This window comes from Mustela erminea, chromosome 18 (genome assembly GCF_009829155.1).
Source record: "Mustela erminea isolate mMusErm1 chromosome 18, mMusErm1.Pri, whole genome shotgun sequence".
NCBI classification, from domain to species: Eukaryota; Metazoa; Chordata; class Mammalia; order Carnivora; family Mustelidae; genus Mustela; species Mustela erminea.
Genome location: NC_045631.1, coordinates 6367837 through 6385500, shown reverse-complemented (window position 1 = coordinate 6385500; position 17664 = coordinate 6367837). Strand labels below are relative to the sequence as shown.

The window sequence follows — 17664 nt, the reverse complement described above, 5'->3', positions numbered from 1 at the left end:
TTCTGGGTTACACGTTCAATTTTTTTTTTTTTTTTTAAAGGAGCTGAGTAGCTGACTTGGGCATTCCGCTGGCTGCCTGGGTCAGACCAAGGGAAAGGTGAGGACACTTTCGCAAGGAGGGTTTGTCTATTAGAGCTGAGAACCAGCATCCTCCCACTGTTTGGAAAAAACCAGGAAAGCCCACAGGGCTTGTGTTTCACTCAAGCAGAAGCCAGACCTCTGGACAATAAATAGCTTCTGTGGAAGCTTCCAGGGATGCTCCTGGCAAGTGAAGAAAAGACTCCAATGGCCAGTGAGAGAATTAAGCTAGGAGTCAGCTCCTGGGGTCTCCAACTGAGGGATCTTTAAGTAATAACGACCCTACAGCAGCTCAAGGGGGCCCACACCAAAGTCCACTATGTAATTTCTGCTCTCCTAAATCCTCAGGCGCCTGTAACATCGGATTTGGTGTTTTGTTTCAGCATTCTGTCTTGAGAGTCTGGGGCAACTTAGGGGTTGCGATATGGCGATTTATAATAAAAAATATACATTTAGAGTTTGTCTCGTTTCTGGCACAGAGCTCTGGAATTTTCTACGCGATGAGAGCCACAAAAGTGTTGTTTGTTATGTTAACGAGGTGGCTTTTGGACCTCACCTGAGGATGGGGCTGGGGCTGGGAAAATTTTCAGTCCCACCCTCTAACCCCCAGGGAGAGGAGAGGTGGGCTGGAGCCTGAGTTCATTCACCCTTGGCCATCCTTCTAATCAGTCATGACTCTGGAATGAAGCCTCCATTAAAAACCCAAAGGGATGGGGTTTGGAGAGGTTCTGGACTGATGACCGTGCGGAGATTTGGGAAGAGTGGTGTTCCTGGAACGCAAGGAAGCTCCTCATCCTTTCCCCATACATGGCTGGTCCCCTGTATCTCTTCCATCTGACTGTTACTGAGCTATCCCCTTTTATAATAAACGGGTGATCCAGTATGTAAATGGGTGTCCTGAATTCTGTGAGCTGCTCTGGCAAACCAGTTGAGTTCAAGGAGGGAAGATGAATCTTGGATTTGCAAATGGCAGGTTGATCAGAAGCCCAGGTGACACGTGCTTGTGACTGGTGTCTGGAGAGGAAGGTGATCTGGCAGGACTGAGCCCTTTACCCCTGAGATCTGATGCTGTTTCAGGTAGTTCAATTAAGTTGAACTGTAGGATGCCCAGCTGGTGTCCTGTGCATTGCTTGTTGGAATGGGCGACACCCCCCCAACCCCACGTTGGAAGGGGTCGCTCAGACCCCTTTAATGGCTTTCCGAGAAGGGGAAAAAAGGAATCAGGGACATACTCCTCTGAGACGTGCCACGAGGAGGCCCAAGCCTTCTATGGAAGTCAAATCAGGAAGCCAAAGCAATCCTGAAAAGGAACAAAACTGGAGTGACCACAATCCCAGATTTCAAGATATACTACAAAAAAGCTGTAGTAATCAAAACAGTATGGTACTGGTATAAAAACAAGACACATAGCTCAATGGAACCGAATGGAAAGCCCAGAAAAAAACCCACACTTAAATGATTAATTAATCTTCTTCAATAAAAGAGGTAAGAATATGTAATGGGAAAAAGACAAAGACTGTCTCTTCAACAAATGGGGCTGGGAGAACTGGACAGCTATGTGCAAAAGAATGAAACTGGACCTGCTTACACCACACACAAAAATTTAAACTCAAAATAAATTAGGACCTAAAGAGACCTGAAACCAGAAAAATCCCAAAAGAGAGCTCAAGCAATCATTTCTCTGACATTGGCCATAATAACATTTTTCTAGATCTGTCTCTCCTGAGGCAAGGGAAACAAAAGCAAAAATAAACTACTGGGACTTTATCAAAAAAAAAAAGCTTCTTCACAACAAAGGAAACAATCAACAACCTACTGAATGGGAGAAGATATTTGCAAATGACATATCTGATAAAGGGTTAGTACCCAAATATATAAAGAACTTATACAACTCAGAACCAAACGATCAAATTATCCAACTAAAAATGGACATTTTTCCAAATAAGACATCCAGATGGCCAACAGACACATGAAAAGATGCTCAACTTCACTCATCATTAGGGAAATGTAAATCAAAACTACAATGAGGTACCACCTCACGCCTGTCAGAATGTCTCAAATCAACAACACAAGAAAAAACAGGTGTTAGTGAGAATGCAGAGAAAGGGGAAACCTTCAGGCACTGCCGGTAGGAAAGCAAACTGGTACAGCCATTGTGGAAAACAGTATGGAGGTTCTTCAAAAACTTAAAAATAGAATTACCACATGATCCAGTAATTCCACGACTGGATATTTACTCCAAGAATATGAAAACATGAGTTCACAAAGACATATGCACCCTGATGTTCATAGCAGTAGTATTTACAATAGGCAAATTATGGAAGCAAACCAAGTGTCCATCAGTAGATGAAGGCATCAAGAAGATGTAGTGTATATATACAACGGAAGATTACTCAGCCATAAAAAGAATGGAATCTTGCATTTGCAAAAACATGGATGGAGCTAGAGGGCATAATACTAAGGGAAATAAGTCAGAGAAAGAGAAATAGCATATGATTTCACTCATGTGTAGAATTTAAGAAATAAAACAAATGAACAAAGGGGAGTGGTGGGAGACAAACCAAGAAACAGACTCTTAACTATAGAGAATGCACTGATGGTCACCAGAGGGGAGGTGGGTTGGGGGTGGATGAAAGAGATGAAGGGGATCAAGGGGACATTAATCATGATGACCACTGAGTCATCATGTTGAATTGCTGTACTGTATACTTGAAACTAACATAACACTGCATGTTAACTCTATGAGAATTAAAATTAAAAAACAAAAAATTGGCGAGGCACCTGCGTGCCTCAGTCATTAAGCATCTGCCTTCGGCTCAGGTCATGATCCCAGGGTCCTGGGATGGAGTCCCTCATTGGGCTCCCGGCTCAGCTGGGAGCCTGCGTCTCCCTCTCCAGCTCCCCCATGCTTGTGTTCCCTCTCTCACTCTCTCTCTGTCATAAATAAATCAAATCTTTTAAAAAATAAATAAATAAAATTTTTAAATTTAAAAATTAAAAAAAAAAATCCCTTTGTGTATTGGGAGAAGTTCTAGATCCGTCTTGGGTTGGGCAACACTCGGTCTTTCCTAAAACCAAGAGGAAGACCATGACCAAGCGTTCTGCTCAGAGTCGGGCAGAAACATAGAAACCAAGCTACAGACACAGCTGGAAAACCTAAGCACATCTGGAAAAGCACATGGAGAGAGGATGAAATACACAGGAGAACAAGCCAGAGGGAAACACTGCCCTGACTCACCGCTTCACCACGGGGAGGGCATTTGATCACCAGAAGCGACAGACTGTAGAGTGGGCTCCATGGCTAGTCTGTGAGCTACTCTCTCTGTCTTTCTGACACTTCATATGAGGCAATCACGTTGCCCATAAAAACCATTATGCACATGGAAAGATTATTGCTATATCCTCCACCTCTTTCCATGGCCGTTTGCTCCCTTCATCTTCATGGTCTCCCTACTCGGTCTTAAAGATCACTGCCTGGGAGCCTCCTAGCTCTCCTTGCTTTTATGCAGCCTCCATTCCTCCCAACGACCCTCTAGCAGGCACTCTTGATTCCTTGAACGTTGCACTACTTTTATTTTTACATTACCCTTTAATTAGGATATGTAATTTCTCATTATGTGTCTGTTGACTGCCAGTGTCTCCCAACTAGAACATAAGCTCTGCTGAAGCAGAAATGTTCTAGTCACTGCCATATCCCAAGCACTCAGAATAGTGTCTGACACAGAGCATACTCCATAAATAGTAAGTGAAGAAATATATGAATGGAAAGACAATCTTTAGTCCATTGGTTTAAATGATCGTACACGCGGAAGTCTCCTAGATCTGTAGTTCTAGATCAACATTCTCCTGCATTCTAGTTTGATAGAACCCCATGTTTACTTAGTCCCTTGCCTTTGGATTTTCTATGGGCCCCTCTAAACCCATAGTTGAAACAGGAATCCATCATCTCTCCCCATATCTGCTATTCTACTCATGGCCCCCATATTGATAAATGGCCACCATTGACCCAGTTGCCCAACCTAGGTGTTATCTTTTGCCTTCCCTTTGTCTCAGCTGGTGTATCCCACTGATCATGCAGAATCAATTTCCTCTCTGAGTCCCTCTTTTCCATACCCCTGTCATGACTCTCATTCATGCTTCCATCAACTTTCCTCAAACAACTCCAGCCACCCCCAACAGAAGATAGTACTCTGGCACTATTTCCCATCTCCTGAGTCCACTTTACATTGAAGCCAGAATGATCTTTGTGACTCTTGTCCATTCCCTTCAGAGGAATTGGAATGTAGAATGATGGCTTTCCTGCTCTTTTCTTGCTCAAGTGCGAAGTCGGGAGATCAGAAACCGGACTCATTCCCTAATGTACTGTCAGTGCCCGGCTATTTCTTTACATAAGTAAAAAACCAAATCCACCATGAAAAAAGGCCCCAGAAGGTAGGTATTGGTGTTGCTGGGGTTTCAGAGAGGAGCAACTGAGGCATTTGGGATTAAATCGCTGCATGGCTGTGTGGTCAAAGTCGCAACGTCCTGCTCTGAACATGAGAGCAGTGGGTCCCACAGCAACTGTACCTTCAGGGAGCTTCTTGCTCTGCCTGTTGTTGTTGTTCTTCTTCTTCTTATTATTATTATTTTGCTAGCCCTCATGTTTATTGCTTTCTACCCATTTCCGCTGACCACACTCCTGCTCACACACCCTCCAACTCCTTACCTGAAGGAGGGCCTGTTGTTCAACCTTCCCTCTGCCCCCACCTGTCCCTACTGCACCCGAAACACTCTTGACCCTCAGCTCTGCTCATGGAGATTCTCCTGCTCAATGACCGTGACGAGAAGCAAAATTGAATGAATCCAAGTAGAGACCAGAAACCAACAACCACCAAAACAAATTCATGAACTGCTTCTTTGTAATAATAACCAATTAAAAAGAAAGACTTTTAGCAAGTGTGATGATAAAGGGAGGCAGGGAGGGAGAAAAACGCACAAATCAACAAGGCATGGAAAACCAGAGCAGAACCCCTGATCGAGGGCAGCTTAGAACAACTGTAAGCCAAGACTTTATACAACGTTAGGCTAACAATAATTACTCAGTGGAGTAATGAGAATTTTTTTTTTTTAAATACAAATTTTAAAAGCACCTGGATGGCTTGGTGGGTTGAGCGTCCAACTTTTGACTTTGGCTCAGGTCGTGGTCTTGGGGCTGTGAGACTGAGCTGCACATTATACTGGAAAATCACCATTCGGCCGGAAAAAAACCTTCCCCGGCCATACATGCTGTTTTCACGATGGAATATGAGCAGAAGTGTTGTGTTTCTTTCCAGGTGGAGGCTTTTACAATAGGTCCATGGGCCTTTCCATTCTTTCTTCCCCCTCACTGGCTAGATGCAGAGGATGAGGGAGCTCTAGGGCACAGGCTGACGAATTACCGCCTGTGAGCCTGCCTTTGTAAGTTAAGTTTTATTGCAACGTGGCCATGTCCACTTGTTGACTTATTGCTTATGGACCTTTTCACACCACAGCAGCAGAGCTGAGTAGTTGTGATGGACAGTTTAAATCACTCAGCCTATCTACTGTGTGGCCCTTTCTTTCTTTTTTTTTTAAGATTTTTATTTATTTATTTGACAGAGAGAGATCACAAGTAGATGGAGAGGCAGGCAGAGAGAGAGAGAGAGAGAGAGAGAGGGAAGCAGGCTCCCTGCTGAGCAGAGAGCCCGATGCGGGACTCGATCCCAGGACCCTGAGATCATGACCTGAGCCGAAGGCAGCGGCTTAACCCACTGAGCCACCCAGGTGCCCCTGTGTGGCCCTTTCTTAAAGAAAGTTTGCTGTCCTGCTCTAGGAGACAGGGGAGCAGGCAGACCGAAGGGGTCTGTGTGCCGGTAAAATCTGCCATTAAGGAAAATCTCTTCTGGATCATTTACGAACAAAATGTAAACTTGCGTTGTTAAGCTGCTGAAATTTTGTGGTTGGTTTAGCTGCTACTATTATCCTACCTAATAATAAAACAGATGCAAATCTCAAATAAAATATCAGATATTTCCAGAAAAGAATTCTATGTAGGATTTTTTCCAGAAGTGCAAGGTGATTAGAAAAGAGAGAAATGCCGTATTCCTGGGTCAAAGAAGAAAACTCATGCGATCATCTTTCTCTGCATGTTGAAAGCATTTAAAAATTCAGCACCCATCTTATACACTACTCTTTTGTAGGATGGGGTAGAGAAATACTTCCTTAGAATACCTATCTACATACCAAAAGCTAGTACCATATATAGAGATGCATGAGAGAAGAAATCCCCATTTGTGACAGAAACAAACAGAAAAATAAATGTTATCAACCTACCCAAAACATAACATATATATAATAATAAAATACTGATTAAATCCCTGGCAATGTGCAAATAGAGATAATTTTCTACTATGTAATATGTTAATAATTGCTAAAATGCATTGTTCATTATACAGTATGAAATGATATAAACTATGTGCTTTATATAATTCATATATATAATTTTATATAGTACATACATCTACGTATAATATAGATTTTTATATATAATAAAGTATATGTTATGTTTGTATAATATATTGTACACTTTGTAATTCATATAAAATTCATATAATTCACAAATATATAATTTGTAAATAAAACATGAAAATTATATATAATTTGTATGTTATAAATATACTGTATATGGTTTTTTAGGCAATGCTAAGTATATAATACATTAACAAAAACTTGGTGTTATTTTCAAGTATCAGGCATGCACCAAGGCAGAATAAACAAAGCGAGAGAGAAATTTTCATTTGTAGGAGACATGATGGCGTACCTAGTCAGTTGAAGATAAATCGAGAAATTATCGGAATGACTGAGAAACTCTCCAAAGTTAAAAAATTAATGAGCAAACTCAATACATTTCCTACGCGTCAGCAATAATTAACATGACTTTACTAAAAAACAACAACAACAACAACAAACAAAAAAACACACAAAACCTTACTAAGGGAAATGAAAGATCGCTTGAATCCGTAACCTCTGGTTATGGAGAGGACTCTGGGACAGTGACCCAGGGCAGGACTCCTGTCCCGTGAGAGGCCCCGCCCCCAGGACCCGTGGTGCCCCAGAGCCTTGGCTGCCCTCAGATCTCAGAGCACAGAGGGACGTACGCTGTGGGTTCTAACTACCTTTTATGGCCTCCTTCACAGCAGAATCCACGGGGAGTATGTTCTTCTCCACCAGCTCCAGTGGCCCCGGCCGGAGGGCAATCTTTTCATTGAGATCATCTGCGAGACGGGCTCTTTTTAGCTTCATCTGAGCGGTTGGGATGGATCTCTCAGCAGTGGAGCCTGCGGGGTTGAAACCGGAAGAATCAGTGCTACCGATCGGATGGCAGCTTTGGGTTTACTTTTTGCTTTTAGGCTTTTGTATGCGCACCCTAAATGAATGTTTCCATGCAATCATGGTCATTTCACATGGATTAGCAGCAAAGACCAGACACTTCCAAATAAAGACAAATCGAGGGGCCCGAAAGAGTTAGAGAAACATGCTTTGCACCGATTCTTGAAAAAAAAAAAATGCAATTTGGCAATTCTGTGGATAGGCAGTCCCTTTGACCCTAAGCTGCAGCACAGGGATGCCCGTCCTGTCTCTCCATTGCCTGGCATGGACGGAGTCTGCCAGATAATTACCTATTATTATAATTATTTGCAGTAGTATTACTCCTTAAGGTTTGGTGATGTTGGGGATACTAACGGACGCCAATGTCAAGGTCAACTGTAAAATTAAAAAAAAAAATCCCTTTGAAACAGTTACTTAATAAAACGGGGGCATTTTTAAAAATGGAGTCCATCCGGGGGGTGGTTTCTCATTATTTGGACGGCGCTAAAGGTCTCTGTCAAGTCCTGAACCACCCATATATTCCTCTCCTGATTACTCCCTGACTTATTTCTATGTAAGAACATGGAGGAGAGCCTGGTTGACCAGTTGGTGCTGTTCAGACAGACCTGTCAGGATTCTAGCTTTACTCTAGAAGAGGAGATATTTACACATTTTAGGTATTTACTCTAGAAGAGGAGATATTTACACATTTTAGGTATTTACTCTAGAAGAGGAGATACTTACACATCAGCCTCCCAGCCCTCTCGTTCTATTCTCATCAACCCACTCACCCAGACCGCGTGTCTGGCGGCTGATCTAGAAATCTCCACACGGGAGCGGTCTCGGGATGTGGTATGGTTGCAACAGGTCAGGTCTGATCTAAAAGCTGTCTCTGTAATGCACCTGACACGGGGTGGGCAAAACATCAGTACTGTGGACCAAGCGTAGGTGGGCTGAGACTAGGTCCTCTCCGGACCTCCTCTAACGTCCCCTCAGGTCATGGCAAGGGCTTCTCGCTGGGTCTCCTGGCTCAGGGGTCTTGCTGATTCATCCTGTGCCTCATTTAACCTTGAGAAAACACTCCTCCCTTGAAACCCCCGCACAGCGCTCCTCTGTCTCACTCTGGCTGTGCCATGAATGGAGATTCCCCATCCCCAAAGGACTACTCCAGCAACCCTGGTCCTTCCCTTCTGTCCATCACGTCTCACCGAGTTCACCTTTGTACCTTTGTTTAGTTTCCTCAGCCTGGAGAGCTTCCTACCTGCTCCCCAACACAAGCCCGGCAGCCTACTCTTTGAGTCTCAGCACAAAGCTTGTTCTTACTTGCCCCTTTTGCTGCGACTGCCTCTAGCATGTAACAGCCAAGGCTTATGCCGCTGCTTCCAAAACTGGACCACGAACCTTTGCAAAGAGGGGTCATTTTGCATCCAGCAGATCCTTGGTGCCCGAGGGCACTAATTCCCAATTTCTCTCTAAAAGAGAGAGGATCCCATGGGAACCAGTAGAGTCATGCAATTGAACAGGGGGCCATGGGAGTTCACAGCCTATTTTAATTCCAGATGGTGATGATGTAACATTTCTCATGCCTTTTTTTTTTTTTTTTTTTTAATTAAGTAGGCGCCATGCACAGTGTGGAGCCCACACGGGGCTTGAACTCATGACCCGAGATCGAGATCAGAACTGAGACCCAGAGTCCAAGGCTTGACTGACTGAGCCACCCAGGCGCCCCTCTCATGCTGTTTTGATTGTAGTATTATTACATACTCATCCCTCCTAAGTGTGGGAAATACTCAAAGAGTATATGAAAGACAATGAAAGCATCGAGAAGCTTCCCTACTTTGAGTCAACAGTTTTTAACCATTTGTATTTATTGTTAGGGCTATGGATTCCTTCCTTCCTTCCACCCACCCTCTCTCCCTCCGTTTCTTCCTTCCTTCCTTCTTCTTTCTTTCTTTCAAGATTTTCTTTTAAGTCATCTGCACCCGACGTGGGGCTCCAGCCCACAACGCTGAGATCAAGAGTCCCACGTTCCACCAACTGAGCCGGCCAGGTGGGTGCCCCTGGGCTCTGTTGTGGGTTTCTTTGTTTTGTTTTTTTCTTTTTTAAATCACAGAATCGGACTACAAATATTGTTTATGTATATGTTTGTTCATCCCTGAATCTGACCATAAATATGGCTTTGTTTTCGAGTCTTCTTCCCTGAACATCCTTTTCTTATTATATCCTCTTCCTTTTAAAGCCTCATTTATAGTGTGGCTGCGAGGCATTCTGTTGTACGGACCCTGCGTCCTGAATTCAGCCTGTCCCCCAGTGTGGGGACATTTCGCTGCTTTCCATGCTTCAACATCAGAAAGAACCCCTCCGTAAACATCACTGTATATGCATTTTTGTACGCCTGGTTATTTTCTTTAGTTAACGTACCAGAGGTTCATTACCGGCTAAAGGACGGACACACGGGGAAATCTGGTACACGGCCGGGAGAGACATGCACTCAGGGAGCATCAGGAGGAAGCAGAGCTGAGATCAGCCTCTACCTTCCTGATTTGATTGCCTCCATGGCCCTCGGGTGACTCAAACGAGCGCTCCAGAATAGGAGGGGACGTTTATCAAGAAGACATAGAAAATAAGAACCTCTGGCACATGAACACCGTGGCGGGCATTCTGGGTCAGCTTGGGTGTGGGCTCACCTTGGAGTATGTGCATATTAACCACGTCCGCGCGGTGGGGCCTGTTTCTGACCTTGTGCTTGAGGGAGTCTTCAGTCTGTGGGTATAAACACAGAGCACGTTCCACTAGCGACCCCACACGGTTGAACTGCCCCATTTTGACTTTAAAAGGGCCTCGATTTCTCTCAAAGGGGAGAACAGTCCTTGTTTTGACAAACAGGACTTGCCAGTCTCTCTGGTTTCCTATGTTTTGATGCAGGAAGGTTTGCAAGAGCCTCGCCAGTAATTTTAAGATGGAAAAATCCAGTAAAGAGGGAAGAAGTCCGGATCCCCACCAGGGCTGCGCACTGAAAGGCCCGGCAGGCATGTGCTAACAAAACATTAATAAAGTTCCGATGATACAAAGTTGGTTGTATCTCTAGTCAATTCTATTCCTCGGACTCTTAAAACAGCCGTGAAACTGACTAAGGTTAGAGATGAAACGTAGCCCGAGTCCATCTAGGAGAACATGACTGCCTACTCCCGCTTCCAAGGACGCACCTGCCTTCTCTCTTAGCACCTGAGAAAATGTAATCTAGTTCTGGGTTTTGATCCCACTCTACTGGATCTCCTACTGGACTCCCTTTCAGGAGTGACTATGAGGATGTACAGAGCTCAGCTCCTTTCTCCTCCCACGATGTAGCTGCAAAATTAGAACTCATGGACAAAGAAATCCCAGGAAAAAGGCACCCCCTCTGCATCTCCTTCTCATACAGAGCTGATGCTGGTTAAATAGTATTTATTCTATTATTGATAAGTTCAGTTTGCAGAGATCTACTATGAAGGTATAGAGTATATGCCAATACCTCCTTCCCCAGCCCCGATTATGTTAAACAAACTAAAACAGAAAGAGACATAAACCCAAAGCCTTTTGCCTTTAGGTACCTGCCAATCAGCCTTGTATTCACAGACCCTACCTTAGTAGTACATTGGATTTTTAAAAAATCTGATTGTAAGAAAGGGCTAGAAGGCTTTCCAAAGTCTGTTTGCCTTCTTCAGTGTCCTTGCCACGATCTTCCCAACATCGGAAAGACTGGGGACACTTTCTTAAGCTAAAAAATAGTTTCAAAGCGAAAGGTGGTCAATCACCTTTCTCCAGTTTTCTGTTTGTAGGAGTAGGATCCCCTGTGGTGTGGTGGGGGTCTGGGGAAGAGGGCCCATGTATCAAGTTTGTGGTACAAATTCTGCCTGCTTTAGCCAAAGCTGAACACTCAGAGATCCATACCCTGGAGTCCCAAGTTCAGAAAGAGGGCAGTTTGAAAAAAAAAAAAAGAATTTTACCTTGTCACTATCCAAATGTTTTCTTTGCTCATGGAACTCAGTTGGATTTTTCAGTGCTGCAACGGAAAGACAGGGACGTGAGCAGAGGCGGGCTAGGGCACTGAGCAGCGAAGACAGGATATGCTGGCGTGCTTGCTGAGCTGTGCAGAGGACGGACGTGAGCGCCTTTACTAGGCCACAAGCAATCGAAGAGGAGAGGCCCCGGAGGACACCAGCTTCCCTGAAGCCAGAGGATACAGAGGGGGGTGGAATTGAGGCCGAAAACAGGAGCGGCAGCAGAGGCAGACGTGCGACAGGAGACAGGTGGTGGAGACAGGGCATTCCGAGATCCTGGGGAGGCGCGGGGACTTTTGGGAGGCTGGACACAGATCCGGAGTGAGGGACAGGGGCAGAAGGGGTGCTTAACACCCTTTCCCGCTTGGCCCTGCCCCTGAGTGCAGAAGTCTGGGTGGAGGCTGCGGGCCATGGCGGGGGGGGGCGTCCCAGCCTGCAGGGAGGGACTCGAACTGGGGATAAGGTCCGTGACGGGTCGGACGGGAACATGCAGCTAAGGGTGCTGGGTGAGAAGCACAGAATCAGACTTGGAGGGCAGGAAGGGGCCCTGGAGATGGTGAAATGAGCTCCTGCCCTGAACAGGATGTGGAAACGGAGTCCACAGAAATCTGCTGACTTGCTCGGGGTCACACAGTTAGGGCTAAGAGCCTAGGTCCTCTGACAACTTCACTTCTTCCAAGGTGTGCTGTTGAAAACATTAGCACCCAAGAGACCACACCCGGGTCAGCCAGAGTGCACAGCAGCCTGGAGAGCCTGGACCCAATGCTGCCTCCGACCTCCCCTCTTCTTCCTGCTCTCCACCATGGTGGGGAACCTCTTCCGACTAAGCAGAGAAGCAGAACATCGTTGGGCAAATTCCGCATCTCTTATGAGCTTTCCTGAGCCCCTGAAACAATCATTCCAGAGCCAAAGACAATCAAATCTGCATTCTAAGTGATAAGGTTGGTGAGAGCTCAGAAAGCCGCATGGAGTACTTTTCTGAGTTGCACGTCTGGACAAGCTGATGAACCACAGGATGCAGCAGATGTCCACCTGTAAGTGGTGGGCAATGAACTACTCCTCCAAGGTTTGGCCAGCTTAAAAAATTGGGTTTCTGGACAGATCGGCCACTTGGAGGTGGACCTGTGTGAGTCTTGTTCAGTCTTTAAGGTAAATTCTAAATCTGAGCACAGATTTCAGGAGCGCTTGCTGCACATCAAGCAAACGGCACGGCAGTCCTGGCAGCTGGTTGACCACCATATATCCTCTACGGAGGGTACAGCTTGGGAAGCCACTAAGGCGTGCTCTCTCTCAGTGTTCCTGCCTCAGGGGACCAAAGGAGTGTCGGGCCGAAGGTACGTGCTCAGTAGTCCCAGCTGGCTGCCTACTCCCTTCCTCACTTTAAGCAGAGATTAAGGGGCTTCCCTTCTTATAGGAAAAATAATGGAACTTGCTGCTTGAATATCACAGTTCCCATTGATCAAACATGTTTCTCTTTGCTGCAAAATCTGCCATTTCCAATGCCCCTTTGCCCATACCCTCCGTTCGTCCCTGCTCAGTAGGGAAGTCATCCGGAGAAGTCATCTGGCTGTCCTAACTCACTGCTTAGGCATTTTCTCTGATTCAGGTCGGGTCGCCACTCCTTGTAAGGAGGCTGCATTTGATCACGGTTGCAATTTATATTGGTGGTGTTCTGAGAGCAACTCCGGTATCCCCAGGCAACCAGAGCCTCCAAGTCTGCTTCAGGTCCAGGGGGCCCTGGTAAATCTGTACAGTCAGCACGGAGAGGTCTTCACCTCTGTCCGAAGACCACAGTGTGGTGGTCATCTAATTTGGGATTTCGTATTGGTGTTGCTCTCATCACTTACATTCTCCAGAAGGAAATGATCTTTGTGTGACTATATTAAGTGGTTAGAAAGCATTCACACATCCTTTTCCTTAAGCAGCAGCCTTAGGAGAGCAGTAGGAATCCATCCCACAGTATCACTTACATTCCAAACTCAATTGGTTTTAATGGGGCTTAGGAATTAGGAGGAATTTCTCTTGCCCCCTGGGGCTCTTTGGTTCCTATTAGCAGAACTTATTAATTGTTCGAAGAAACAGTGCATTTCCTGTATCTTAGCCTTGGAGGGCTGCAATTCATCGCTTCTTGGTGTTAATCACTTGTGAACTGATTTGCACGGTCCAGGTCTCTGATGCCAGGAGCACAAAGGTCTTCTGGAAACTTCTATCTCAGAGACACAGTGGGAGACGCTATGTCCATTTGGCAAGGACTTGGGAAGAAAGCCAAAGAGGTCCGCACACTGCATTTTACCACACGCTCATCTCCCCGGGGCATAAGGGATGTCATATGGGGTGCTGGCTTGGGGTCACCCCACGGAGAACCATCCTGCCACGGCTCTGTGACTGACATTTGCTTTTTCCATGGCTCTAGAGAATGTGGGTTTTAGCCAGCTCCCCTGAGGGCCAGCAAAAGCCATAATGCACCCCCCCTCAAGTCGGCTTTTTGGAAAATACACAAAAGACCTCTTGCCGCCAGCCTTGGGAGTATCAAATGGCAAAATTTTGTTTTGGGGGATGTTGACATTGAAGATGGAAAAGGAATTTGGATTTCTAAATTGAAAAAAAAAATAAGTCAACGTGATTTCCAATTAAACTATGGTTGTAAATTCAGTCAGCCACACATCTAACTTGCTCCCCGCCGGAGGAAGATTAATCACTTCTCACAAGGGAATTCGTGTTCTCGCCTCAGCATTTAGTTACGGCCTCGTCCTATTTCAGTTCTGCAGTTCCAGCTAATTTGGGTCAGCTGTATGTATAAACATTTGCTTACGAGAGCTCAGAAAAAGATCCCAAGGATAGAACAGGCCTTCAGCTGTCCTCCGCTCTGGACCCTAACCTCATGCCTCCAACAGGAGTCTGGGAAAAGGAGAACACGGGCCCTGGGGCCACTGAGGCATCAGTGAAGGGGACGGGCCAACCCTCCAGCACAAAGCGGGGGATGGAGAGGGGGAGCCCGCTGTTGGTCAGCTCGGGGCCACAAAGGCAGGGCCATGCCTGCCTACTCTCACGGGCTTGCTCCCTCCAGGCTTGCAAGACAGAACCCAGCAACTTCAGGATTCCAGATAAGGACAGACATGCAGAATCATAGGGCTGGTGTCCTAGGGCAGCACCTCGAACAGTGGTTCTCAACACATGGCCCCCAGACCGGTATCTTTAGTCTCACCTGGAAGCTTGTTAGAAATGCCGAGGCTTGGACCCTACCTAGACCTCCGCAACCTGACCCTTGGGGGTGGGTCCCTGGGATTTATGTTGGAACATGCCCTCCTTGCTGATCCTGATGCCTGAGTTTGAGAACCACTGGTCTGGAACCCGCCAGGGTGGTGCGTCCTGATCTAGGGTCCTCTGGAACCTGGGAGTTCCAAAGGAGAGAAATGAATTTCTAAGACTAAGTTTCAGCATTTCAAAGAGCCAAAGGAAAAAGGTCTGTGTGCCTGGAGAAAGGCTGATAAGGCTAATGTAACAGTCCCTTTTCCTTGTGGCTGCCTAGGAACGTAACAGCGTGCCTTCGTGATGGTTCTCTCACCAAAAAGCATGGACTGTTCAGTTTAAATGCCATTAATGAATCAAAAACGGATATATGGGTTCCTCATTCATGAATGTGGGGTTCTCTGAGGCGGAGGGTGGAACACAAAACAGTTTCCAACACAAAGGACCCGTGGCAGCGTGGAGTATAATGAAAGTCGTCTTGGGTGACTAAACATTTGGGAACTACCCATCTTGGCTCTGTCCCTGCTTTGTCTCCTCAGACACGTGCGAGAGTCTCCCACCTGTATAGCAGGCTTAGTAATGTTGGTCTTCTGTCTGTCTCACTTAGAAAGACAAACTAGATGGTGAACGGTTTTCTTCCGAGCAGATGAGATGTGCTCTGCTTTGGGAAATGATGTTCTCTCTTAGGCTGTCGACTAACTGCTTACTAAGTACCCAGAGGACAGTCCCAGGAGTCTGAAGAACTTAGCCTTGTCGGCTCTCAGACCTGGCTGCACACTTGGGAGAGGTTCATATGTGAATGCTCCGGGATTTCTACGGAGACTCTGAAAGTATGCATGTTGTGGCTGTCTTCCTAGTTTCTAGGGCACGAGGAACCCAAAGACAGAAGAAGGAGAAAGATAACATTTAGGATTTTGGACAACTTCCCCCCGCCACTACCCAGTATGGGCTCGCCATGGAAATCCAGAGTGCCTTGGCCTGTCTCTGAACTTGAGAGGTTAGACAGGGAGGGAGGAGGCAGACAGATCAAAACCCTCGTGCCATGTGCTGCTCAAACAGCCAAGAGTTGTGCGCCGGGTGCTGGAGGAAGCAGCCAAGTCAGATGGATGCACAGAGAAGAAGAGGGAAGACTTTGCATAGTCGACTTCTCAAAACTATCATGAAGCTGCATGTGGTGTGGTGGAGGAGGGTGCCCAGTCATTCTTGCTGCTACCCAGGAGAGATACCACAGAGAACTCGGGGATTTACCAAGGCTTTGCTGTGGCTGGGATTAGTCTGCAAAACAAATAAGGTGGCACCGTTCATAGACAGCTCGTCGTAGCTTTCCATTCATTTACACTGATCAGATCATGGACGCAAGCTGCCCGGATGGTTCATTCTGGCCAGTGGCGGCTTTCTGGAAGTTTCCGTGGAGACGCCACAGCTTCTCTGGGCCCCCGGTCTACTGCACTTCTCTTGTTCTCATGTTCCAGGACCACAAGCTACCTGTTTCCTCCTCTATCTCTCGCCTGGGTTTTTACAGATGAGCCCCACTTTACTAGCAGAGGGAGAGGGAAAGAGGAAGTAGTTCCTTCCTTCTTCGGTCCCCTCGGAGACTCAGTCCCATGCATTGGTGTGATGTTTTCCAAAATCGCTGCTCGGAACAATCAAGCAGGGGTGATCTGGGGCCCCTTCCAGACGGTAAGCATCTGAAACGGAACTCACGTCTGACTCCTGCGCTTCCCCCAGGGCCTTCCTCACAGCACAGGTCAGAACACCACTGAATTGCTACTCCACAGAGCTCATTATCCATCAGCACTGAGGCCTCCCAAGGGGTTGGAATAAAGTGGTGTTGTTTTGGATTCCACCAGGAGAGGGATGCCCAAGGAAAAGAACTGTGGTGGAGAAAATCTGCACGAGAAATGGCGAACAGATCCAAGCCCCACAAGTCAACAGGGAAGGAGGCTGGTTCTGTCCTAAAGCCAGGAGAAAAACAGAGAACACAGATGTCTTTTGAAGCCTTGACCCCACAAGGGAGGGGCAGGGAAGTCCTCCCTTTGAATCCTGGCTGGCGGTGGCAGAGAAGGAAACTTGAACTCTCCATTTCGAGATTTGCAGGTGGGATTCTGGAGACAAGTCCAAGCAATAGTTTCTTAAAGTAATATTTCTGAGCTAATTATGAGAGGGTATTTCACTGATATTTCATGACTATTCTGACAACGTGAATTCTATAGTGGTATTATAAATGTGAAAACAATCTTAGAATCTGGCCAGGTCCCATGTTCCTGGTCCAAAACACCTCTTTCCACTATTGAGTTGCTCTGGGGCCACTGTGTTGGCCTCGGAACTCTGCCGTTCTTGACTAAATTCAAGGAACAATGAGTTTATATTCATTCAAAGCATCTGAAAGGGGAGATCCCAGACCCATAAAGGATATAAGTGAGAAATAAGTAAATGCCAAAGGGAAGTAATTAAGGGGGGTTAATTTTGGTTGTGGTGGACTGTTTGTTACTTGTCAGTAACTTTAAAACCTGCAGGATACATGCCCAAGTAGAAGGAAGGAGTTAAATTCAATCCACTGAGACCAGTTCCACTAGTCAACAGAAATTTACACATGGTTCATTTCATCAGAGTCAGGAGGGAGAGAAACCTTATTCTTTCATCATCAATTTGATGTGCAAGTGACATAAGATCTACCACAAGGCTAAAGCAGCAGAACTTTTCCTTCACTCTTGGTCATGGTGAGGCGTACATGAGGACAGAAAATCGGACGCCATTTTGTTAAAACCATTGGGTTTTTCTTGGCATTTCCACCTACGTATATTTTTAATTTCCCCAGATTCCAACTGAATTTTGGGGCCACAAAACGCTTGAGGGAAACCTAAGAATTGCTTTTAAAGTCAAGCAATTCCTTTGGCATCTCTGAAAAAAGAGTTCTACACGGGGCCGGATG

At 46.0% G+C, this 17664-nt stretch overlaps 1 protein-coding gene across 6 annotated transcripts in view; it reads right to left on the bottom strand.

Annotated features, from left to right (window-relative positions):
* The window catches only part of MYOCD (myocardin), a 96553-nt gene that overhangs the window by 35231 nt on the left and 43658 nt on the right, over positions 1-17664 (bottom strand). For 2 of the 6 annotated variants that reach the window (XM_032321442.1, XM_032321448.1), the window contains exons 3-5: positions 11430-11485; positions 10131-10206; positions 7251-7412 (exon numbers count right to left, since the gene is read on the bottom strand). In XM_032321442.1, coding sequence (XP_032177333.1) covers positions 7251-7412; positions 10131-10206; positions 11430-11485 — 294 coding nt within the window. Of the gene's footprint in view, positions 1-7250; positions 7413-10130; positions 10207-11429; positions 11486-15980; positions 16008-17664 lie in introns of all 6 variants that reach the window. The other 4 variants (XM_032321445.1, XM_032321446.1, XM_032321447.1 and 1 more) reach the window with 4 other exon arrangements.